The 26,298-nt window shown below is 45.5% G+C and overlaps 1 protein-coding gene across 3 annotated transcripts in view; it reads right to left on the reverse strand.

The window, feature by feature from the left end:
- The window catches only part of Hrh2 (histamine receptor H2), a 60,242-nt gene that overhangs the window by 11,564 nt on the left and 22,380 nt on the right, over positions 1-26,298 (reverse strand). For 2 of the 3 annotated variants that reach the window (XM_052728217.1, XM_052728216.1), the window contains exon 2: positions 23,887-25,411. In XM_052728217.1, coding sequence (XP_052584177.1) covers positions 23,887-24,959 — 1,073 coding nt within the window. In that variant the 5' untranslated portion in view covers positions 24,960-25,411. Of the gene's footprint in view, positions 1-10,413; positions 10,559-23,886; positions 25,412-26,298 lie in introns of all 3 variants that reach the window. The other variant, XR_008215749.1, reaches the window with a different exon arrangement.

A 26,298-nucleotide genomic window follows, 5' to 3' on the forward strand; every position in this document is an offset into this window, starting at 1 on the left:
ACCAAAGGACTGGCGGGAATTGGCACAGGCTGTTCTTGAACCTGGACAAAATCTCCAGTGGAAAATGTGGTTCAGTAATGAGGCTAAAAATATAGAAAGACAATGGAGGGATAGCGGAATACAAGTCTGCCAGGATCAGCTTATTGGCGAAGGCCAATATGCTTCAGTACAAACACAATGTTCATATGATGTCCAAACCCTACTTCTATGTAAAACGGCAGCTTTGAATGCATGGGACAGAGTTGAAGAACCAGGAAAAAAAACTGAGTCATTTACAAAGGTTATACAGGGCCCCAAAGAATCTTTCACAGACTTCTTACAAAGACTGACTTCAGCAGTACAAAAAATGGTCCCGAATTCAGAGGCTAGTCAGATAATAATTGAATCTTTGGCCTTTGAGAATGCAAATGCAGCGTGCAAAAGAATAATTAGGCCGTTAAAGGCAAGATCTGCACCTTTGGAAGATTGGATTAGAGATACAGTTAATGTAGAGGCTTATGATCATGATGATATGTGGGTAGGAAAAGCAATTTCAAAAGGTTTGAGCAATGTTAGATGTTTTGGATGTGGAAAGCAAGGACATTTGAAAAGGGATTGTAAACAGGTCATTCCTAGAAATAATGTTTATTCAAGGAACACTGGCAACAGAATGCCCCTTCCTTCTGGAGTATGCAGAAGGTGTGGTAAGGGAAAACACTGGACTAACGAATGTAGATCAACAAGGGACAGACAGGGTAACCCTCTGCCTCGACCTTCGGGAAACTCCCAGAGGGGCCTCAGGCAGGCCCCCACAGTAAATCCAGTTCAAACCTTTCCTGCAGTTGTAGAGGAAACCCCTACTCAAAGCAACTAAATAACCAAATGTCTATTGGAATAAATCATGTTAGTCGAGATGATGAAACAGAGAAAATAGGAAATACAGGAAAAACATAAAGAAAATTTTTTGGCAAACTTCTATTAATGAACAAAGACCAAAACTAACAATAAAAATAAATGGTGTTTTGTTGTCTGGTCTGGTAGACACAGGTGCTGACATTACCATAATTGCACCAGAATTTTGGCATCCAACTTGGCCTCTTCAGGAGGTAAACATTCAACTCTTAGGAATTGGGACATTATCTAGAGTGAAACAAAGTGTAAGATGGCTTGAATGTATAGGTCCAGAAGGACAGAAAGGAAAATTAAAACCATATATGGCTAACATAGCTATGAACCTGTGGGGTCGAGACTTGTTACAACAGTGGAATACTCAGATTAATATCCCTCCAATCTCAGAAACAAATCATAAATTAGTACATGTTTCTGAGAGAAATATTAAAAGATATTATTCTAATGAGTGCTCACCAGCCATCCATGTCATACAAGAACAGGGCACAACAACTGATAATCTTCCAAAAACATTAACAGCTCTACCTTTAAAATGGTCAACAAACAAGCCTGTATGGGTTCAGCAATGGCCTTTAACAACAGAGAAACTCCAGGCTTTACAAGAGCTGGTGGAAGAACAGTTAAATGCTCATCATATTGAAGAATCAACCAGCCCTTGGAATTCTCCTGTATTTGTTATTAAAAAAAAATCTGGTAAATGGAGAATGGTAACAGACCTTAGAGCAATTAACAAAGTAATTCAGCCAATGGGCTCTTTACAATCTGGAATTCCTTTACCTACTCTGTTACCAAAAGGCTGGCCTCTCATAGTTATTGATTTAAAAGACTGTTTCTTTTCAATACCCTTACAAGAAAAAGACAGAGAAAGATTTGCTTTCACAGTGCCTACTTATAATAATTCTCAACCGGTTAAAAGATTTCAATGGAGGGTTCTCCCACAGGGAATGTTGAATAGCCCAACTTTGTGCCAATATTTTGTAAAACAGCCATTAGAAGTGGTACGTAAAAAATTTCCTAAATCTATAATTTATCATTATATGGATGACATTTTATTAGCTGATTCAAATGCAGATACTTTAGAAAGAATGTTTGAAAAAGTAAAGAAAATTTTGCCTTGCTGGGGATTACAAATTGCTTTAGAAAAGGTACAAAGAGGAGATTCTATTAATTATTTAGGATATAAAATAGAACTTCAAAAAATTAGACCTCAAAAAGTGCAAATTAGGAGAGATCGACTACAGACTCTTAATGACTTTCAAAGATTATTTGGAGACATTTCTCATCTAAGAACTATTGTTGGGGTAAAAAATGATGAACTGAATAATTTGTTTAAAACCTTAGAAGGTGATAAGGACTTAAATAGTCCAAGAGAATTATCACCTGAAGCTGAGAAAGAATTGGCCTTGGTAGAAAAGAAAGTACATGAAGGGCACGTAGATCGTATTGATCCAAAGCTGGATTGCATTTTGGTTATTTTACCTTCTAGGCATTCCCCAACAGGAATATTAATGCAAAGGGAAGATATTATATTGGAATGGATATTTTTACCAAATAAACCAAATAAAAAATTAAAAACTTATGTGGAAAAAATCTCTGACTTGATTTGGAAAGGAAAATTGAGACTTCGTCAATTAGCAGGAATAGACCCAGCAGAAATTGTCGTACCTTTAACTAAGGAGGACATTGAAAAATTATGGATAGAAAATGAAGCTTGGCAAAAAGCTTGTAGTAATTTTTTGGGAGAAATTAACAGCAAATATCCCAAAAGCAATAGAATTGATCTTATAAAGAGAGCTGATTGGATCTTGCCTCAAATTGTGAGGAAAAAACCCATATCTGGAGTTCGTACATTTTATACAGATGCCAACAAACAAGGAAAGGCAGGTTACAAATCAGAAAATTTAAGTAAAGTGGTTCAAAGTCCTTATAATTCAGTTCAAAAATCAGAATTGTATGCTATTCTGTTGGTATTAATGGATTTTTCAGAACCTCTCAATATAGTAACTGACTCTCAGTATGCTGAAAGAGTAGTATTACATATTGAGACTGCAGAATTTATCCACGATGCTTCAGAATTAACTTCATTATTTATTCAATTACAAGATACAATCAGAAAACGGAGTCATCCTTTATATATAACTCACATCCGATCCCATACTGGTCTGCCAGGCCCTCTAGCACAAGGCAATGATGAGATTGATAAATTATTGATAGGAAATGTGCTGGAGGCCTCAGAATTTCATAAAAAACATCATGTAAATAGTAAAGGTTTAAAAAAGGATTTTTCCATAACCTGGCAACAAGCCAAAGAAATAGTAAAGAAATGTCCTACTTGTTCCTTCTACAATCAAACACCATTACCAGCAGGATGTAACCCAAAGGGTACTCAGAGGAATGAAATCTGGCAGATGGACGTGTTTCACTTTGCAGAATTTGGAAAACTGAAATATGTACACCACACTATCGATACTTATTCAGGATTTCAATGGGCAACTGCTTTGAGTTCTGAAAAAGCTGATTCTGTAATCACTCATTTGCTAGAAGTTATGGCCATTATGGGTATACCTGCACAAATCAAAACTGATAATGCTCCATCATATGTCTCTGTTAAAATGAAACAGTTTTTTGCTTATTATAATATAAACCATGTTACAGGTATACCACATAATCCTACAGGTCAAGCAGTTATAGAAAGATCAAACAGAACTCTAAAGGATATGCTAAATAAACAAAAAGGAGTAACAAAACCCCCCAGAAATAGACTACATAATGCTCTATTAACTTTGAATTTTCTCAATGCCAATGAGAAAGGAACAACAGCTGCAGAGAGACATTGGATAATAGAAAAAACTACAGAATTAAATCAACCTATATACTTTAAGGATGTGCTGACCTCAGAATGGAAACCAGGGTATGTGTTACGTTGGGGACGAGGTTTTGCTTTTATTTCTACAGGAGAAGATAAGCTGTGGGTACCATCAAAATTGATAAAGGTTCGATTTGAACAAGAGAGACCTCTTAATTAGAGGAGGTGATAGTTCATCAACTATCGTAAACATCCAATTTAAACTAACTTACACCAGTAACACATGCCTTTTCATTTAATCAGATAACTTGTCAAAAAGGAACATCCCCAAAAAACCTTGGGGAAAGGTTTTTGTTTTTGTCTTTTAGGAGAATGAAGGTTAACGAATTTGAAGAACACTGGACAAATGAGACAACTGAAGAAAAGGAACAAATCATCTATCCTAAGAAACAGAGTGAAATGGCGTATGGGTATGTTATCTAAAAAAATTTTATGTCTTCCTAAATGTTTGTTTCTGCTTTTCTTTAAAGATTTAACACTATTTAACTTCTAATAGTCCCAGTTCAATTAAAATTTAAAGCTGACTTTGGAGTTGGAGAATGGCTCTCTCCTTCTTTAAACTCAAGCATGTTGTTAAAAGGAAAATGCAAACTCCCTGTATCATGCCAGAGGAAAAGAGCCATCTTCTGCTATGGGACAGGAGAAAAGCCAAATCAATTAAGGGACTATTCTATTACGAATCTCAACTCTTTGATTCTATTCTGATTCTTTAAACTTTTCTTAAAGTATGAATTTTATATCAAAATTTACAAGATCAATATATATAGATATATATACATTTTAAACTTTGTTAAGATATAAATGGTCATATAGAGTACTAACTAATTCTAAAAAGTCGCATATATAGTCTTTGTGTTCGAGTCTCTTATCAGTTTTTTGCAGGAAATCACGGTTAGGCCTAACATCAACTGAAGTCTCCAGGAAGAAGATGGGGCCCCACAACAACAACAATTCCACGTGGACAATAATAACATCACTAAGCTGACAAACATCATCTACAGATCAGCTTTGAACTACAAAGTGCTCAGAGCAATTTTGAGAAGAGCTAGCTGAGATGATCCAGTCTCAAAGACTACTTGAATAAGGATTTGAGATAAACCCTGAATTTTGGCATTATACACAGACTGGATAACGAAGGATATATTTACCTTTCCTAGAATTTGACAATTAACCTAAAATTTTTCTTTCAGGATAAAGATACCTTCGCCCATACCCAGCAGGAAGCAATTTCAAGAATACGACGCCCACATTCCCAAAGAGGTGGTGTGGGGCGGTTGGTTTTTTTGGTCTTTTAATGGGTTTTGGGTCTGGGATAATTTTCATTGATTAGGGGGGTTGGTTACAAGTTGTTGTCAAGGGTTAGGAAAAAGGCTAAGCAAAGGAGATTAGATTTAAGGTTCTTATTAAAAAAAAAAAGAAAGAAAGAAAAGAAAAATGTAAATACTTTACATTGGATTGGATTGTTTTATATTGTATATAAATTATATATATTGAAATTGATATTGTTAGAAAATGTTATATATATTTTTCTAATTGTACCGTTCATCTAACAATGTAATGCAATTTTCTGATCCTTGAATGTTATTACCAACTATTAGGATATAAAGAAATGAAAGTTAGTAGTTAGATATTATAATAGAACTTGTAGTTATATTAGGTATGTTTTCAAGATTGAGTAGATATATTTTAGATAGACAGGTTATCTTCAAACCCTTCAGAGATCTACAGAATATGGCATTTAAAATGTTTTAATAACTTAGAAAATTTTTCTTTTTTGTTATGACTATGAGACATGTCGACTCCTGGCAGTACCAATCTACTTCAGAGAAAATATGGGCATTGAAGAAACTGCATATGGAGTTAACTTTCATTGTGGCAAAAGTTAGCCACTGGACAACAAAGTATCCTCGAATCAACAGGACAAAATGGACAAACAGGACATAAAACAAAGGATTACTGATTCTTGCCAAAACAAGTGTGGTTATGGCTTTATCAAAAGGCATCTTCAGAGGCCAGGACAATATGGCACCATCCCTGAAGTGGCCTTCGCAATTCGAAAAAGGTACAGTGCCCTTTTCTTCGAAGGCAGCTGAACAGGCAGTGGGCCGATGGCCTCTGATGTGCAATGGAACAGCAGCTGAAACAGTTATTCTTGAAGAGTAACTAAGCTCACGCCTCTCAATAGTAGACTGGCATTTGATGGAGGGATATGGAGAAGAATGGGATGCTGAGATGAAGCCATATATACACAGCCAGGAAGAATGGACAGCTGAGTTGGAAAACCATCAGCAATTTCCAGAATTTGAAATCCTGAATCATGACATGACACTGGTGGAATTCAGGTGTTTCTGGTACATGGACTACTCTCACTCAATGTGAGGTTGAACTGTTGACCTTGTGTACATCCTGCTTCACAAATGAGTCTGTCGGATATGCTGGGCCTATAGGCTGAAGATGATGCCCCAGCACTTCGGAGAAACCTCAGGTGACTGTCCAGACAGCTGTCTGTTTCTGTCAACTCACAAATTTTTTGGAGGTTGCTTATGTGCACTTCCTGTTTTTATTTTTGTTAGCTAATATTATTTCCTTCTTGGGTCTCTGAGGGAGTTGAAGATTAGTTAGTTATAGTTGAAGGTTAGTTAGTTATAGTTGAAGATTAATTAGGATACATTTTGAACTTACCAAAATAGGATAGATAATGAAATTATTTTCTCTGAATTTGTCAAATACAAATGGACTAGACATTGTTTAGGTATTTATTACTTGTATATATTGTATATAGTTATTATCCTTTTGTATATAGTTTTTCTTATATTAGTTATAAGCTTTTTCTTTTTTTTCCTTTTTATTAAAATAGAAAAGGGGAAATATGGTGATATTTTATTTGTATTAAAATGTTATTTGTATGTTAATAAATAAAGTTGCCCGGGGGTCAGAGCTATTAGCAAGCCATAGGAAAGCAGGGCAGTGGTAGCGTATGCTTGTAATTCCAGCACTTAGTAGGCAGAGCTGGGTAAGTCTCTGTGTGTTCAGGGATACAGCCATTATTGGATACACATGCCTTTAATCTTAATACCAATCATGGAAAACCTGGAGGCCTATACAGACAGGCTGTGAGGAGGCGGTCATGTGGTTGGGTTTACAACCAATGAGAAGGCAGGACAGGAACTCTATATAAAGACTTTAACACAGGGGTAGCTCTGGTTCGGAGAGGTAGGACCACTGCAGGAGGAAGGGTAAGGTTTTGGCTCTTGGCTCTGACCTCTTGGCTTTCTTCTTTGCATTGGTTCTGTGTTTATTGTTTGATGGGAAGGTTGGATACATCTACATCCAGTAACTCATGAGTGACAGCATACACAGATTGACAGCTGTGTATAGAGCGAGAACAACATGCGGACCTTCGAGTGAGCAGAAAGCAAGAGGGCATGAGCTTAGGCGTGTGCATTCCTGTGTGGTTGGGTATGCACATACACATGTGCATGTCCAGAGCCTGGGGGTGTGTGCCTGTGAGTGAGAAGCAGGTCTGTCATAGCCATTTCTTTCTCTGAAGTGTGAGGAGAGAGTGGCATTGGGTTTTGCCTGGTACAATAGATGGGAATGCAGCAGCACCCCCAAATGTTTGGGGGTGTGGGGCTGAGGGAACAGCATGAGCTGGGGCTTGTGCTTTGAGGACTGGAGAGGGGGAAAATCTGCTGGAGAAGAAGCGGGAAGATGCAGAGGAGACAAAGAACCAGGAAGATGCAGAGGATACAATGGCATCCTTTGCCACAGTGGGATGGTCCTGACTGAGGTATGATCTACAGGCACTGGGAGCTGCTAAGGCATTGGAGCAGAGGGGTTAGTTAATTGTTTAACATTCCTGGGGTGCTCACTGGCCATATTACCCAGGCAAGTTCCCTGTGGCCTAGTCTGGCCTTCCCCCAGGACTCCGTGTGGGGGCTGTGAGTGTCTCAGAGGATGGGGGGAGGGAACTTGCCCCTCTGTTGTCTGCGTTTTGACTGTCCCCCAAATGTCCATGGCTCGATGGTCAGCCAGGTATACTAGTGGGGTATATGTATCAGGGTGGGGTGGGGTGGGGAGTGAGCCTTTGAAAGGAAGGGCTTAGTGGAGGGAAGTTTGGCCATTGGTAGCAAACTCTTGAAAAGGAAATTTAGCCCAGCTACCTCCTCTCTCTCTCTGCCTCGCAGCCATGATGAGGTGAGCTGTTTGCTCTCCAACCTTCTCTGATAGACTGGCTACCTCAGCCAGCTTACCTCACATTGAGGCATGTGAACCCAAGAAGAACCTCTCTTCTGAAGTTGCTATCTCAGCTACTGTCAGTGAAAGAAGGCTGACTAATATTCCCCCTGTCAAGAGATAGTCCCCCACCACTGGAAGGATGCAGGGAAGAGGGTCTAGACAGCTTTCATAGCTGTCCTCTCTAAAGGTGAAGTGTATGATCCCACACTCACATTGAGTCTGTGCTGGGTGTCTGGGCCGGGACTTTCTCAGCAGCCTGTTGGGTGAGTGCCTGCATGGGTATCTAGAGATGGAGGTCTAGCCAAGGACATGGAGCTGCTGAGTACAGAGATGGAGGTGCAACACACCTCTAGATCCAAACTCTGGGCACTGAGCAGACGGGAACCACTTACTGAGCCGTTACACACCCCAGTCCTTGCTCTGGGCACTTTGTGTACTCGCTCAGTCACTTCTCACACTAATGCTGGAGATGGATTACTGTGGTTTTCTTACAGAGGTGCTACAAAGGTCCAGACAAGTCGGGACACTTGCCTAAGGTGTCGCAGTCAGCAGGTTGGTGCTGGGTACGCTATAATAGCACATGAGACAGTGCTTGAAGGACAGACGCAGGTATGGAGAGCCCCGCTCCACTTTCGCCCTTCCCGTCTCTTTGTCGCCCTGGTGTTGGACTGCTGAGCAAAAGCCTGTGAGAATCTCCAAGACCTTCCTTCACTTTTCAACTTCCAGGTGGGGAAGAGGACATGTTGATCACATTATTTGGAAGATGAGGGCCTGGAACCCAAGGACTCAAAGCAAATAAAGGATGCAGCCCCGGGGAGCCCAGCCGTGCCACACTCCATGCCAGGCTCTCCTCAGGATGCATGAAGCAGAGCTGGGGGCCAGGAGCTACACGGTTTCATTCTCTCTGGAATGTGGGTCTCACTCAGGCCTCTCTAGTCCTAGCCTTTTGTTCTCCTTGTCTAGTTGTTCAAACTAATCTTCTCCTGAAATTGGATTTTAAAAAATTAGTGTGTGTGTGCTTGTATGTGTGTGCATGAGAGAGCATGCACATGTGTATGCCATGGTGCACATGTGGAGACCAGAGGACAACTTGCAAGAGTCAGCTGTCTGTACCATGTGGATCCTGGGGGTTAAATCAGGTCATCTGCCTTGGTGGGATATGGCTTTACTCACTGAGCCATGCCACCAGCCCCAGGATTGCTTATCTAAGATAAAGGAGATCTGGAACGCCCCCCCCCCCCTTATGAAAAAGACCCGAGTATCTGATGTAGTTCTGGAAGTTCACGTACTTGGATCGTCTTACCCTGAGGAGGCAGGAAAGCGGCATACTGCTGTGGGATGTTCTGTATGTCAAATGTGTTGCTCTGATTGGTTAATAAATAAAACACTGATTGGCCAGTAGCCAGGCAGGAAGTATAGGCAGGACAAGGAGAGAGGAGAATTCTGGGAAGTGGAAGGCTGAGTCAGAGAGACACTGCCAGCTGCCACCATGGAAAGTGATATATAAGGTACCAGTAAGCCACAAGCCACGTGGCAACTTATAGATTAATAGAAATGGATTAATTTAAGATATAAGAACTAGATAACAAGCCTGCTGTGGCCATACAGTTTGTAAGCAATAAAAGTCTCTGAGTTTACTTGGTTGGGTCTGAGTGGCTGTGGGACGGGCGGGGTGACAGAGATTTGTCCTGACCGTGGGCCAGGCAGGACCAGGAAAACTCCAGCTACAGCATGCCTGCTCCATCAATGGGGAACTAAAGCTTGGTGAAGTCCTCCATGTGACTCAGCTCTGGGGCTGTGAAGCCTGGGCCCAGCTTTGTTCTGAGACCCCAATTTGCTCTTTAGTGTCTCAATGGCGTCAGCCTTAAAGTTAGGACAGAGGTTTTCCTTTACATGGCTCCTCCTCAGCTCCCTCAGAGAATTCTTTCTCCTTCCCCTGTTCCCATCTTTATAGGCCAGTGGTCTTTGTTCTTGTTTGGTCTTTACACTCTGCTCTGGTCAGCTGACCACACAGTCACAGGACATTTCCAGGATCCTGCTGCAGATGTGGCTTTGAGGAAGTGACACCCTCAGATGTGGCTAGTGTCAGGGAGGCCCACATCGCCTGTCCCGAAGACAAGGAAAGTGGAACAAAGTGCCTGAAATATCCCTTCCTTCCGGCCCAGAACTCTGTTTCTAGAAACTCAGTTTCTAGGAAAAGTCTGAAAGGAATCTGGGTGTTCTCTGTTTGAGGATATTCGTCACGGAGTTGCTTACAACATCAAACAGACACCAGGGCCTGTGGATAGGACTGATTCTTGACATGTCCAGAAGAGCTTAGCAGCTGGCCAGCTGTGACCCAGGCTAGACATTCCACTTGTACCTGCTTAGAGGTGTCACAGGACAGGTCTAGAAGGGCCCAGACAGCATGGGGAACTTACCCCAGAGGCTGGAGGTGGGGTGAGTCCTGTAGTGACTGCCTTCATCGTCCAGAGTCACTGGGGTCACAGATGGACGTGACAGAGTTGTCTGACACTGGACACTTAAGGTTTTCCTTCATCTGTGAAATCGTGGTCTGTCTGCTCCCTGTGCAGAAGGAGAGGAAGACTCTTATCCCAGGGACTACCCAGGCATGTGCTGACACCCAGTGGGAGGTGCTGACATGGTCAGCCCACTTTTCAGATGGAGGCAGTTGTAGAGAAAGTAAGTGATGCCCAGGTCAGCTGACCGCCCCCTGAGAGGCAGCTTCTGCAAGATGCTGGGCCTCGGATGGCCAGCTTCATAGATAGGGATTGGGAGTGAGCTTGCCAAAGTGAGAATCAGAGCAAGCATCATCAGCCATGAGAGAGGGGATGGGGGAAGAGAGAGAGAGAGAGAGAGAGAGAGAGAGAGAGAGAGAGAGAGAGAGAGAGAGCGAGAGAGCTGCTTGAGGCTAATCCTCACAGGGCAGTGCAAAAAGACTCATCTTCCCCCTGTGATTTTGGGACCACACCTGGACATGGAGAGGAAGGCTGTGCCGGGTTGCCACTTCCGGAGTCCATGGCACTAAGAATGAGGGTTCTCTGACTTTCAGCTGTAGATTCTATTTGGACAAAAATGAACATTCCCTCCGAGAGGGGAAGGGTGGCTCAGAAGGTCATAAAACTTGCAAGGAGCTTTTCCCCTGAGCTTATGCAACAGTGAGCAATCCCTTTGGAGAAGGAGGTCCTTGGGTTGCAGCCACTTGCAAGTTGTACCAGGAGCTGCAATGGATTAGAGTCTGAGTGCTCTCACTCAAGCTGGGATATGCTTTTCAGGGATGCAGCTGTCTGAATTGCACATGCTCCTGTGACCCCAAGAAATTCATCAGCCTGCCTGGCAGGACCTGGGTGGACTTGTCTCTGGCCTGTTTTTGCCCTTCATCTGGGACAAATTGGAACTAATATAGTCAGGGACTTCCCTGCCACCTATCTGGAATGCCAGCCAGTGGGTGAAGATGGCGAGTGGATGGCCCTCCAACACAGGACTGCATCTTATGTGGGCTGTAATGTGGTTTGCTTTGTGCCCTGCGGCTTTGGCGTGGGTCACATTAGGACAAGAAGACCTACTGGTGGTTATGTGGCAATATTTGCTACTCCAGTGCTCTCTACAGGCCCCCATTCACTCCTTATCTCTAGGCAGGGAGGACACCCCCCACCCCCGCCAGTGAGGGGATTCTCAGATGTAGACACCCTGCAATGTTATCCTGTCCTGGCTCCCAACTCTGCTATAAACAGCTTCTGTGTTACATAAATACCAGTGTCACCCCAAGGCCAAGACCCCTGGGGCTCCCTGCTTTTCTGCAGGGGCAGAACCAGCTCTTTCACAGGTGAGGAAATTGAGCCTTAGAGAAGGAAGTGACCTTCTCAGGGTCACAGTCAGCAGACACTCCTACAGAGAAGGCAGAGGCACCAGGAAGCCAGGCAGTCTGTTCCTAAGGCTGGGGATCTTGCTGCAGAGCCACCTCGTGCCTAGCCGATGCCCTCACCTGGCCCTGCTCTGGCACTTGTAGCTAATCATGACAAGAACAAATTTTGCTGCACTCCCTCTACACGCTAAGTGATTCATTAGTATGAAAACCGTACTCTTCATTGTCGCTGCCAGAGATTCTTGACACATCACAGTTGGGGTTGTGGGCATAATTTCACTCCCTGGTTAAGCATTTATATGTCGTTATTGTTGGAAGAGTCCCCTGTGACTAATCCAAGTTCCCAGCTTTCAGATGAAGAAGGGACGTGAGGCTCAGGCTCAGGAGCCCACTTGAGTAACTCATCAGTGGCCCAAACTTTTCAGCTTCTCTTAGGTGCAAAAAGGCCCCAGGGGAATCAAACCTACTGCCTCCAGGTGCCAGCACAGTGTGCCAGGCACTGTGTGTGAACTGGTGACAACTCTCATCCCAACCACTTTAGGAAGATGATTTTAATTCCCATTTTTCAGATGGGCAAACTGGGGCTCCGAGAGGGCAAAGCACGTGCCTAAAGTCACAGAGTGTGTAGCTGGGAGTTAGTATTCACGTCTTACCCCTATACCAGCATTGGTAAATTATAGTCCATGGGTCCAATCTCACCTACTGCTTGTTCTAATAAAAAAGGCTATAAAAATGTAAAGTAGCACTTCATGACCCATGAAAATGTTATGCAACTGACATTTTAGTGTTCATAAACAACACTTTACTGGGACACTGCCTCCTTCATGCATTTATTTGTTGTTCATGGCTGCCTTTGAGCTATGACGGCAGACCGAGCACAGCCGTGTGTTATTTAGCAATTGACACAATCTGAGAAACTCATCGTTAGGAGATAGACCACTGTGCAGACGTCACATTGTGTACTCTTCTACTCTGAGCTGCCCTGGCCTTGCATATGCCTCATCTGTATGACATAGCCTATCATTCCTAGGCTAAGAAGCTGTGCAGGGCGACTCTGTGCTGAGTGGGGAGGAAATTCCAGCATAGTGCTAAGTATTTGTGCATCTTCACATTGACACAGTGCTGCAAAGGCACAGGGAACAGGATCTTTTCCTTCTCTGTTCTAATTTTAGATATGGAGCCTGACACTCTGAAGAAAAGCTTTCCCCATCTGCTTCCTGCTGGGATGTCTTCTGTGGGGCTGGGAAGGCGTGCAACTTCTAGACAGGACACACTGGCTGGTTTAGCCCAGATCATCAGGTCCCAGGGGTAGGGGACTTCCTCTGTGCCGCCAAGCTTCATGCTGCCCTGGAGCTGGGTCCCACAGGGAAAGGGCCTTTGGGTTTTTTTCCTTGCCTGCTCAGCTGAGTAAAGTCTTTTGTCTTAAATGTGAAAAGGTAACAATGTAGTGGTCCTTTCCTCTCCTCCCAGTCCCTAGAAAGGCAGTGCCTGCTGACCTGCCTTGGAGAGAAACCAGGGGAGAGGCCTAGTCTCAGGAAGAAGGTGAAGCAGGTTCAACCTCCATCTGGCTTCAAAGGCACCATGCCCAGATGCACTGTTTCCAGTGAGTAACTCTTCTGGGGCCATGATCGATCCTCTGGACTTTTGAGGCTGTGACAGGGATCCCCACTCCTCTTTCTGTTCTCCTTCCTCTGACTTCCTTTGAGGTTAGGAGGGGCTTCCACACTCTCTCCAGAGAAAGAAGGTGAAGCCGTGGCTGTCTGCTCACAGAGCAACTTTGCAGCACCTAGGCATTTGAGGCTGCCTGGGACGTGAGAAGAAGAGGGTAGGATCTGGGTCAGTTAGGTCCCAGACACGGCCTTATACTGGGTCTTCAGCCAAGCCCATGGAGGACTGTCTGTGTCCAAAGGCCCACAGAGCCTCTCTGAGCCCATCATACTGTCACCTTTCCTCGTGAAAGGGAACAGGGCTAGGAAGGAAGGAAGGAAGGAAGGAAGGAAGGAAGGAAGGAAGGAAGGAAGGAAGGAAGGAAGGAAGAAGGAAAACAAAGACAAAAAGAATGGTTAGAGGAAGACCAGTCACAGGGAAAATCGATTTTTGAAGGCATCATGGTAAATGAAAGAAGCAAGGCATAAAATGTCCAGGATCAGAAAATCTACAGAGACAGGGGACTTCCCTTGAGTTAGAGGATTCAGAAATGAGCTGCAGGAATTGGGAGGTGTTAACAAAAGGGAACAGGGTTCCCTTGTGGGGAAGATAAGTGCTCCAAAATTGGCTAGGACAGTGGCCACCCCCTTCCATGGAGAGAGTCTAGAAGGAACCACTAGTGTGTGCCCTTTCAGTGGGTGGGTTGATAGTATCTGAACTGACGTGGAAAAAATGGGAAAGAAGATGAAATACAGACAGAAAAGAGGAAGGGATGGATGACAAGGTAAAGAAACACCTTTGTTCACAAGCCTGCCATATGCCAAGGATGCTAAGGGCCTGCATCTTTACTCTCAAAGACAGAGTTGTCACTACTTTATAGACTGGAAAGTGGACCTCAGACTGTCAAGTGTCACCAACCAGCAAGTTAGAGGCACCATAACACACACTGAGTCTGCCCAGCCTCCAGACAGCTGACATCAGGGCAGAGAGGGAGGCCTGTCCTATACAAGGCAGCCAATAGGACTCCAGAGACAGGGCAGCCACTGTCCTTTACTATGTGGAGAAGAGCAGTTAAGAAATGATGAATTGAGAGGTGAGCAACTGTTCTCCCAGCTAAACTGCCCCAATCTCTAGCCCATGCCCGCCCCCTCTCAGCAGCGGACCAGCAGGAAAGAGACCTGCAGGCAGGTCGCTCCACCACCACCGCCACCCATTTGACTTGGTAACTTACAAGACCCACTCTGCCGCCCAAACCCACCAAACCCATTATCCTCCGCCTGTCCAACCATCCCCGCAACATCAGCAGCCCTAGAGGCACGAGCACTACCTGCACCAATTGACAGGAAACAATCTAACTGAGGGCTGAAATCAATAAAATAGAAACAAAGAGAACAATACAAAGAATCAATGAAACAAAGAGTTGGTTCTTTGAGAAAATCAACGAGATAGACAAACCCTTATCCAAACTAACCAAAAGGCAGAGGGAGAATATCCAAATTAACAACATCAGAAATGAAAAGGGGGACATAACAACAGACACTAAGGAAATCCAGAGAATCATTAGGTCATACTTTAAAAACTTGTACTCTAAAAAATTGGAAAATCTAAAAGAAATGGATATTTTCTGGACAGGTAACATGTACTAAAGTTAAATCATGACCAATGACCCCTAAGGAAATAGAAGCAGTCATTAAAAGTCCCTCAACCAAAAAAAAAAAAAAAGAAAAAAAAAAAAAGAGAAAAAAAAAAAAAGAAAAAAAAGCCCAGGGCCAGATGGTTTCAGTGCAGAATTCTACCAGAATTTCAAAGAAGAGCCCATACCAATACTCCTCAAATTGTTCCACACAATAGAAACAGAAGGAACATTGCCAAACTCTTTTATGAGGCTACAGTTACCCTGATACTCAGATCACACAAAGATGCAACCAAGAAAGAGAATTACAGACCAATCTCCCTCATGAACATTGATGCAAAAATACTCAATAAAATACTGGCAAACCAAATCCAAGAACACAGCAAAAAAAAAAAAAAAAATCATCCACCATGATCAACTAGGCTTTTTCCCAGAGATGCAGGAAGGGTTCAACATACAAAAATCTGTCAATGTAATCCACCATATAAACAAACTGAAAGAAAAAAAACCCACATGATCATCTCATTAGATGCTGAAAAAGCCTTTGACAAAATCCAATACTCCTTCATGATAAAGGTATTGGAAAGCTCAGGGATACAAGGAACATACCTAAATATAATAAAAGCAATATACAGTAAGCCAACAGCCAACATCAAATTAAATGGGGAGAAATTCAGCGATTCCACTAAAATCAGGAACAAGACAAGGCTATCCACTCTCTCCATATCTATTCAATATAGTACTTGAAGTTCTAGATAAAACAGTAAGACAACTAAAGGAGGTCAAGGGGATACAAATTGGAAAGGAAGAAGTCAAACTTTTGCTATTTGCAGATGATATGGTAGTATACATAAGTGACACCAAAAATTCTACCAGGGAACTCCTACAGATGACAAACACCTCCAGTAATGTGGTGAGATATGAGATTAACTAAAAAAAAAATCAGTAGCCCTCCTATATACAAATAATAAATGGGCTGAGAAAGAAATCAGAGAAACAATACCCTTTACAATAGCCACAAATAATATAAAATATCTTGAGGTAACTCTAACCAAACAAGTGAAAGACCTGTTTGGCAAAGACTTTAAGTCTTTGAAGAAAGAAATTGAAGAAGATATCAGAAGATTGAAAGATCTCCCATGTTCTTGGATAGGTAGGATTAACATAGTAAAAATGGCAATCTTAATAAAAGCAATCAATAGATTAAATGCAATCCCCATCAAAATCCCAACATAATTCTTCAGAGACCTCAAAAAAAAAAATACTCATCTTCATATGGAAAAACAAAAAACCCAGGATAGCAAAAACAATCCTGTACAGTTAAAGAACTTATGGAGGTATCACCATTCCTGACCTCAAGCTCTACTATAGAGCTATATAATAATAAAAAACAGTTTGGTATTAACATAAAAACCAAAATGTGGACCAATGGAATCGAATTGAAGACCCTGACATAAATCCACATACCTATGAACACTTCATTTTTGACAAAGAAGCCAAAAATATACAATGGAAAAAAGAAAACATCTTCAACAAATGGTGCTGGCATAACTGGACGGCAGCACATAGAAGAATACAAATAGATCCATATCTATCACCCTGCACAAAACTCAGGTCCAGGTGGATCCAAAACCTCAACATAAATCCAGTTACACTGAACCTGATAGAAGAGAAAGTGGGAAGTAGCCTAGAAAGCATTGGCACAGGAGACAACACCCTGAATATAACACCAGTAGCACAGACACTGAGATTGACAATTAATAAATGGGGACCTTCTGAAACTGAAAAGCTTCTGTAAAGCAAAGAACATGGTCAATAAGACAAAATGGCAGCCTACAGAATGGGAAAAGATCTTTACCAACCCCACATCTGACAGAGGGCTGATTTCTAAAATATATTACAAACTCAAGGAGCTACACATCAAAATACCAAATAATCCAATTTAAAAATGAGGTACAAACTTAAAGAGAGAATTCTAACAGAATAATCTCAAATGGCCGAGATACACTTAAAAAACTGTTCAACATTCTTAGCTATCAGGGAAGTGCAAATCAAAATGACTCTGACATACCACCTTACACCTGTCAGAATGGCCAAGATCAAAAACACTAATGATAGTCTATGTTGGAGAGGATGTGGAATAAGGGGAACACTCCTTCACTATTGGTGGGAGTGCAAATTTTTATAGCCACTTTGGAAATCAGTGGTGGTTTCTTAGAAAATTGGGAATCAATCTACTTCAAGACCTGGTGATACCACTCCTGGGCATATACCCAAAGGATGCTCAATCATACCATAAGGACACTTGCTCAGTTCTGTTCATAGCAGCATTATTCATAATAGCCAGAACCTGGAAACAACATAGATGCCCTTCAACCAAAGAATGGATAAAGAAAATGTGTTACATTTACACAATGGTGTATAACTCAGCAGTAAAAAACAATGGCATCATGAAATTTTCAGTTAAATAGATGGAACTAGAAAAAAAAATCATCCTGAGTGAGGTAACCCAGACTCAGAAAGAAAAACACGTTATGTATTCACTCATAAGTGGATAGTAGATGTAAAGCAAAGGATAACCAGGCTACAATCCACAGACCCAGAGAAGCTAGGTAACAAAGAGGACCCTAAGAGGGACACATGGATCATCCTGGGAAGGGGAAATAGATGAGATCTCCTAGGTAAACTAGGGGTGGGGGCAGGTAGAGGGGAGGGGATGAGGGATCAGGATGGTGGAGTTGGGGGAGGGATGGAGAGGGAGAGCAGTGAAAGAGATGTCTTGAGGAGGCCATTATGGGGTTAGGGACAAACCTGGTGCCAGGGAAATTCCCAGGAATCCACAAGGACGGCCTCAGCTAAGACTCCTAGCAATAGTGGAGAGGATGCCTGAACTGGCCTTCTCCTGTAAACATATTGATGACGACCCTAATTGTCATCATAGAACCTTCATCTAGTAACTAATGGAAGCAGATGCAGAGATCCACAGCCAAGCACTGGGCCAAGTTCCAGGAGTCCAGCTGAAGAGAGGGAGGAGGGATTATATGAGCAAGAGGGGTGGTCAAGATCATGATGGGGAAACCCACAAAGACAGCTAACCTGAGATAATGCAAGCTCACAGTCTCCAGGGAGCCTGCATGGGACCGACCTAGGCCCTCTGCATGTGGGTGACAGTTGTGTAGCTTGGTCTGTTTGTGGGACCCCTAGCAGTGGGACCAGGGCCTATCTGTAGGAACAAGGGGCTGGCTAAAGAAACCCACCCTGACCCTGGAGCTAGGGAAAGATGACTCAGATCAGGGCAGAAAGAAAGAAACACAGTTTGGCTCAGTCAGATCAGAGCTATCTCTGCCCCTGACCAACTGACTTGTGAAACCAACCAATCACAGAGCAGGATAGTAGAACCCTGGGCCCGGGGTTGATTCCACCCCCAAGACTTCCTGTGTAAACCACCCTGCCTAGTCAGTTTAAAAAAAAAAAAAGGCTGTTTTCTCCAACCTGGTAGAGGCAGCTACTCTCCTGGACTCCTTCTTCCCAAATAAATCTCTTCCTCAAAAGAGTTTTTTGGGTGTGAAGATCTTCATTCACTGGCATAGAGAAGATCCTTGCTGAGACATCCCCCAGTGGACAAAAAAGAGAGAGCTGAAAGAGCAGGGCTCGGAGGAGCTGAACAGAAGATCTTTGCTGAGACGTCCCCCAGTGGACAGAGAGAACCATAAATAACACTTTTCTCCGGAGCTGGAGGAGATTGCTGTATTTCTGCAGGGGTTTCCCCTTTCGCAGAGTGAAGCAAAAGAAGCAACATCTTAGGCCGGAGAAGCAAAGCTCTGCTAGGAAGCCCCCTTAAGTGGGGGCTGAGCAAAGCTCAGCTGTAGAGACTCTCCAGGAGAGGAGCAGGATTGCTATATCCTGCAGGGAGACCATGCCCCATCATACCAGGTATACCCTGACTTTCCTGAAGAGTCAGGATACCCTTTCCTGCTGAAGCAGTTCCAGGCCTGACTCTCCTGAGAAGTCAGAAAAATTTCCCTTCCAGAGTTGAGGTGCTTCTTTGCAGTTCCAGCTGTCAGAGCTGTGCTAAACAGCTCTCCGCGTCCAGGACACCTTCAGGGCAGAGCTGTTGTTCTGAGCAGCTCGAGGTGTCTGGGACACCTCACCCTCCAGGGTTGAACTGTCTCCTTGCAGTTCAGCTATCAGAGCTGTCCTAAGCAGGTAGTCAGCACACCTTTCCCCAGAGTTGCAAAACTCACCTTTTGCAACCAATTTACCTACATTTTTGGTGCCGAAACCCGGGACACCAAACTCACAGAGTTGCAAAATGTGCAGTGTACCTACACTATCCCTAGCACATGAGCTAGCTTTTTGGAACCTATTCCCGATGGTGGGATGCCCTGCTTAGTCTTGATACAGGGTGGAAGAGCTTGATGGTGCTTCAACTTGATATGCCATGCTTTGTTGATTCCCGTGGGAGGCCTTACCCTTTCTAATTGGAGAAGGAGGAGGAGTAGATGGGGGAAGGGGGTAGAAGGGAGGTGGGGGGAGGGAACAGGAAGATAGGAGGGAGGGGAAATTGTGGTTGGTATATATGATAAATTAGAAAATCGTCTCCAGAGAATGAACTTACAGGAAGCAAATCACGTCCTCTGCCCCCTGCTCCCACCCCTGTCCCCCTACATAGTAAGGTCATGCTGTGGTGAAGGGTCTGTGGATGGCTATCCTGCCTGGAGACACTTTTTCAGCCCTTGCCATGTGCCTTCACTCTTCCAGGCCCATCTATGGTAACTGGTGGAGGTGGGTGGGGCCGTAAAGGCTTCCCATCTGAGGCTTTGTGACTCAGAGACAGCCCTGTATGCTTCTGTGAGATCCGCCCCTGGTATCAAGGCTTGGAAGAGGGCCCGCTGTGGCTTGATGTAAAGAAAAGGGAACAAGCTCTCTCTGAGCTTTTCTAGGCTCCCAAACTTCCCTCTTTGAGGCTTGGTTTCCTGCTGTCTACAGTGGAGTGACGTTAATTATTTCTCAGAGTTTGCAGAGACCCAGGACAAGAATTTATCTGGACATTCTCCAGCAAGCCAGGCACAGGGATCCAGTAGTGAACGACACGGGCAGGGCCTGGCCTCCGGGAGCTCATGGTGGAGGGGAGCAAATGTGTCACCAGTTGAGGCTGGGGCAGCGTCTCGTAGTCTGGGAGTGCCAACTGCGTGCACGAGAGAAGATGAGTGTGACTGTAGGCGACAAGCAGTGCAGAGCCTTGGTGGCTGCGTTTGGCTTCCATGCCAAAAGTAGCGGAAGGGTTGGACCATAATCAAGTCACTTTTAGAAAGGTCTTGTGTGGCCCTAGAGGGGAGGAAGGCAGACTCAGGGACTGGAGGCTCCTTGGCAAGACGAGGGTTGGAAGGTGAAGGAGAAGGTAGCTGGCTGGAACTCCAGCCCTTGAGGTGCCTGGTCGTTGTCAAGCCAGGGATAGAAACACAGGGGCTCCGCTGGAATGAGGAAGTGCACGCTCAGAGGTGTGATAGGCTGGGTGCCCATGAATCTTATCTCCCCAGAGATTGTGGGAGCAAGTGAGTCAGAGAATAAGACCCAAAGGGTCTAGCCTCTCTGCCTGCTCTGCACTAAGATGGGTCAAAGCCTTCCAATGCCTCGGCTTCCCCTTCTGGTATCTACAGGACAGCATCTGAGGCAAAAGCAGAGCCAAGTTCAAGTCCATGTGTTTGTTGGTGGTCAGAGGACAGGCTTGGAGGACAGACAGGCGTGGATGGGAATCTTAGTTCTACCACCTCTGAAATAGTGGTGGCCGGACGCCAGCCGGTTCGTCTCTAGGCAGCTGCTGGTGATTCAGGGCTGCCCTGTAAGAAGCACAGCTCATCTGAGCGGGGGTGGTGGGGTGGGGAATGGTGCTCTGCTCACTGCTGTGTACTCACAGGCATCCAACAAAGGCTTTGGTAAACACTTGGTAAAGGCTCACTTCTAGAGATGGAGTCAGGCAGGTGAGGTGCTCCCACAGTAGGGCTGAGGAAGGGGCAGGCAGAGCCTCAAGCTAGGAGCTGGCTGCCCGGGCACAGAGAAGGTAGGAACAGCCGGCTTGGCTAACCTCTCTCCTGGGGTCTCCACCCTCTCCACTCAGGAGAGTCTAGGTCAGTCCCCTTCAGGATTCTTGGCAGAGTTAAAGGCTCTGGGTAAGTTCTCTTCTTGCCCTCAGATACAGAGCAGGAAGGACAAACTGTCAGTCAGCAGGAAAGACATGCAGAAGGTCACAACTGCCCAGGCCACTCGGAGAAAACTAACCACTGACTATTCTTAGTCTCCTGCAGTTCTAAAGTGTGCGGGTTCCTCTGACCCCCCCGCCTGCTCCACCAAGCCCATCTGCCCACTGTTCCCAGAGGCTGAAGACAGACCACAGTTGAGCTCTTTAGGATCTGAGCTCTGGCCCCAATCTGCCGCCGCTATGAGTGAGCCAGGCAAGCACCGCCTCTTAGCTGTCCTTGGCTTGCCCCAGCTGGTATCCAGAGTGACTCTGGGGACAGAAGAAAATGTGGACCTCCAGACCCTGCCAGGTGCCCAGCACCCAGAGAGTACACAGAAGTGGAGCTGCTTGGAACCCCCCAGCTGGTGTTACCTGGGGGAGTCTACTGGACTCCGAGCCTTGGTTGCCTGGAGATTAGGAGCTAGAGAGCCACTTAGTGTACAAAAACCCAGTTTGATTCCCAGCATCCGAGTCAGATGGCTCACAACTGCCTATAACTAGTTCCAGGGGATCCGATGCCCTCTTTTGGCCTCTGCAGATGGCAAATGGAGGGAGCCTGGTGTAACCTAGTCATTTCTGCCAAGCATGTACTGAGTGAATGTTTAAGGACTGGGGTCAATAGGTGCTTATGAGCAGGGATGATCGACACAGTGATACACTAGCCAAGCAGTGCCTACTTCCTTCTGTCTAGTCTATAACTGAATATCTTTGTTTTTCCTCCACTATGAACTAAATCAGCTTTGTGGCCTCCTGAGTGAAAGGTGGAATGATGTGATTGAGCGGAGCATTTGACCTATCAGGCTGGGACAGGGACGTCTCCAGGTGCAGGGATGCCCTGGGCTGGCTTGGAGGATGGACTTGAGAGGGGGAGCCCAGAGGCTCAGATGGTAGGGTTGACACTGTAGCAAGAGTTCAGGAGCAGGAGCAATGAGGTTTTCAATGGTGGGGAGAGGGGAAAGGAACAGGTGTGACATTTACGGGAGGACTCTCCACACCTAGGAGAGAGTGGCATCTGTGAGGACAGAAGGGATGAAGGCCAGGACATCTAATAAGGCAGTTCTGCCCTCACAGCTGCCCCCTCAGAACTCAGAGCCTATCACAAGGGCTTGCGAATGAATGAATGAACAAATGAATGAATGAATGAACAAATAATGAATGAATGGGTCCGTCCCACAAACCAGCACTGCAGAGGCAAAGGCATGGTCTGTGGGAAGAGAAAGAAAAGCCACATTAAGTGAGCAACTCGTCTGTTAGGTGTTTTTCAAGCCTCTGCTCATGACTCAAGCAGGAGCTGGCTTTGCGTACAGTGAGCATCCTCAGTGCATCCCAGGGGACGGTACCACAGGGCTCTGCACACAGAGAGCTTGCTCAGTATGTCCCAGGACGGTACCACGGGGCTCTGCACACAGAGAGCTTGCTCAGTTATGTCCCAGGACGGTACCACGGGGCTCTGCACACAGAGAGCTTCCTCAGTTATGTCCCAGGACGGTACCACGGGGCTCTGCACACAGAGAGCTTCCTCAGTTATGTCCCAGGACGGTACCACAGGGCTCTGCACACAGAGAGCTTGCTCAGTTATGTCCCAGGACGGTACCACAGGGCTCTGCACACAGAGAGCTTGCTCAGTTATGTCCCAGGATGGTACCACAGGGCTCTGCACACAGAGAGCTTGCTCAGTTACGTCCCAGGACGGTGCCATGGGCTCCCTGAACACCCTGCAGTGACTTTGTCCTCAGCGAGTTTATTGAAATCTCATTTTGATTCTGTTTCTCTTCCCGGCTTGGACACCTCTCCAAGGTGGAATCTTGTCCCCGTGCCCGTCCCCACTGTTACTTGCACCCGGCATACCCAGTGTTCTGCAGGCTTTTTGTTTTTTTTAAGTAGCCTACAAGATTTTGCTGTTCTTTCTCTCCTTCTTACACATCCACAGACTCACTCTCCTGGCCCACATGGAAGGGGCCATGGCAGCCTTCTGTCGAAGGTCCAGATCTGCTAACTACGCCCTTCTTTCCAAAGCCTGCCCCTAGCTCCTGTGTCTGGCTTTCCCAAGCTCCACACACAAGGCCCCTACTTTTGTTTCCACTGAGGCCCCAGCGTCTGGCCTCTGCCATTTTCATCCCTACTAACTCGAACACTCCCCTAAAAAAGAGCCGATTTGCACATGGCTTTTGAGTGCTCCTCTGAGGGTGTAACTGACCACTCACCACTCCTGAGCAGCAGAGTTGGGCCTTATACTTAGGCCACCCGAGTGGAGAGGCAATTTAGTTAGAAAGAAGGGCATCTGTGCTCTTGAGTGAGTAGCATTTTATCCAGGTCCCAGCTCAGTGGCCCTGGATAAGATCTCTGTTACCTTTAATGTGGCCTTTTAAAAATGAAGGTCAATGTCCTACCCAAGAGAGCCATTTGAAGATGAGAGATGATTTCTGTGAAATGCTCATGAAATGGTCTCAGCACCACCCACACAGAGAGTGGGATGTCTCCCGGCACCTCCAACCCACACAAATGTTTACCTGTCTGGGGTTCCTCGGGGGTGTGTGATTTCTGTCCCACTCCACACTTGGAGCTTCAGGGGCTTCTCCTCCTGCCATCTGCCTTCTCGGCTTTGGCTCCTGGACAGCAGAGAATTGTTCAGCCTCAGGGAAGTTTTGTGGGAGTTGTGGCTGCCAAGTTTGCAGCGGAAGAGCTGTTGGTAAGCCATGCGGAAGTCTCTGTTGAAGGCAGCGTACAGGATAGGGTTCAGGGCTGAATTGGCATAGCCTAGCCACAGAACGATGCCTTCAACCACCTCATTGATGGCATCATCCCCTCTCAGCCCACGATAAACGAACGTGGTGAAGTAGGGAAACCAGCAGATGATGAAAGCCCCCATGACCGCCGCCAGTGTCACTGTGGCCTTGTGCTCTCTGATGGTGGCTGCCTTCCAGGAGCTGATGTGATTGATCCTTTTGGCCTGCTCCCTGGCGATCTTAAAGATTCTGTAGTAGGTGACACACATGATGAGAAGAGGCAGGTAGAAGGTGACCAGCCCATCCACCAGCCCGTACACCTCATTGACCTGCACTTTGCACTTGAAGGTGTCGTTGCCCCCTCTGGTCTCGTTTCTGCTGTTCCACCCCAGGTGAATGGACAGGAAGGACAGGGTGATGGAAATGACCCAAATGAAGATCAAAGAAATGGCAACGCGAACTGGGGTGACCAGCACAGGGTACCTCAATGGGTCCGTGACAGCGCAGTAGCGGTCCAAGCTGATCATGAAGAGGTTGAGGATGGAGGCTGTGCACAGCATCACATCCAGGCTGGTGTAGATGTTGCAGAAGACCTGGCCAAAGCTCCACTTGAAAGAGAGCTGGTAAATGGCAGAGAAGGGCAGCACCAGGAGGCCGAGAAGCAGGTCAGTAGCTGCCAAGGACACAATGAAGCAGTTGGTGAGGCTGCGGAGCTGACGGTTCAAGCTGACAGCCAGGCAGACGACCACATTGCCAGCAATGGTGATGAGGACGAGGGTGGTGAGGACCAAACTGATGGTGACTTTCAATACAGTAGAGTCTAAGCAACAGGAATGAACGGTGCCATTGGGCTCCATTCTGGGGCCCTGTAGCTTCTACACTCACCCTTGGCCTTGGCCACTTCTCTTCCAGCTTCAATCACTGGGCTTTAGGTTCCCAACCAGGCCAAAGGAGGGCTGGGGAGGGTCTAGTGACTGGCCTAGTGCTGTTGTAGGATAGAGCAAGCTGATCCTTGTGAAGCGCAGGACATAAACAAGAATAACGTAAGACAGGGCCTTCAAGGCTCAAACCCCAGTCCTCAGCTGGTCTTTCAAGTCACATTCCTTCCAGGTCTGTAGTATGTATGTATCTACCCTCTGGGTTCCTCATGGAGACTGAGGCACTGGTGGCTGTGTCTTGAGGTGGTTTTGGTTTTAAGTGCCAGGGATCATACACATAGGCTGTCATGTCCTTCTCCATGGCTGGTGCCTGCTTCCATTCATGGCATAAGGTTGAGGACTGTTAGCTGCCCTCTCTGGAGTCACAGGAGCTGAAAATGCAAAGATTGAGTGTTTAGCACTTCATAATTAGACCAACAGCATGACCTGTTCCAAGGTGAGTCTTTCTAGACTTCCATCACCTGGCAAGAAGCTAGGGGGCCTAGGGACTCTTCTAGGTACCCTTCCTTAGGAAAGATCAAGATGGTCAGGGCACATGATGGGATGGTGAAGGGTACCATGATGTAAGGGCTAGAATACTATGATGAAAAAAAAATAAATGAAAGGGTGGGTCTAGGAGAAGATTGCTTTCACTGCTCCCAGCTGGCTGCTGGTGCCTGACCCCACCAGTAGGCATTTATTATCTGTTGGTTAAATGATACATTGAACGAGTGGATAAAGAAATGCATTCAATTTACTCTTATTAAGTATGGGAACACCTACACTGGGGACTGGAAACTTTTTCAGAGAAAGAACCAGGCAGCCTGTGTTCTTTTCTTTGCAGCCCGCAGGGTGTCTGCTGAACTAACATCTCTGCCATTGTAGCATAAAAGCAGTCACATAGGACCGTGTACAGAAGAACACATGGGCTGTGCTCCAGTCAAGCTTTGTGATGGACAAGGAGCTGTGGATTTCATATTGCTTTCCTAATACTACTCAATCAATAGCTGTACACACAATGCTCGGATACCAGATCACCTTCACAAGTGCCTTCCAGTGGTGACAGCCTACGTTTCCAGTTGATGAGAAACAAGGTCAGTCCTTGTTTCATGGCTGGCCCCTTTTACACAAGCCCCTCCTGGTTTTTCTGAGAGCAGCCAGCATGCTTTCCTGAGGACGGAGACTGTGGAAATCTAAATGACAGCGGAACCCTCTTGGAAGCAAGCAGATTGCCGAGGGACATAAATTCCGCCTCTTCTGTGCTCTTGCCTGGAGCTGC

Source organism: Peromyscus californicus, unplaced genomic scaffold (genome assembly GCF_007827085.1).
Source record: "Peromyscus californicus insignis strain IS unplaced genomic scaffold, ASM782708v3 Scaffold_8__1_contigs__length_139910024, whole genome shotgun sequence".
NCBI lineage: Eukaryota > Metazoa > Chordata > Mammalia > Rodentia > Cricetidae > Peromyscus > Peromyscus californicus.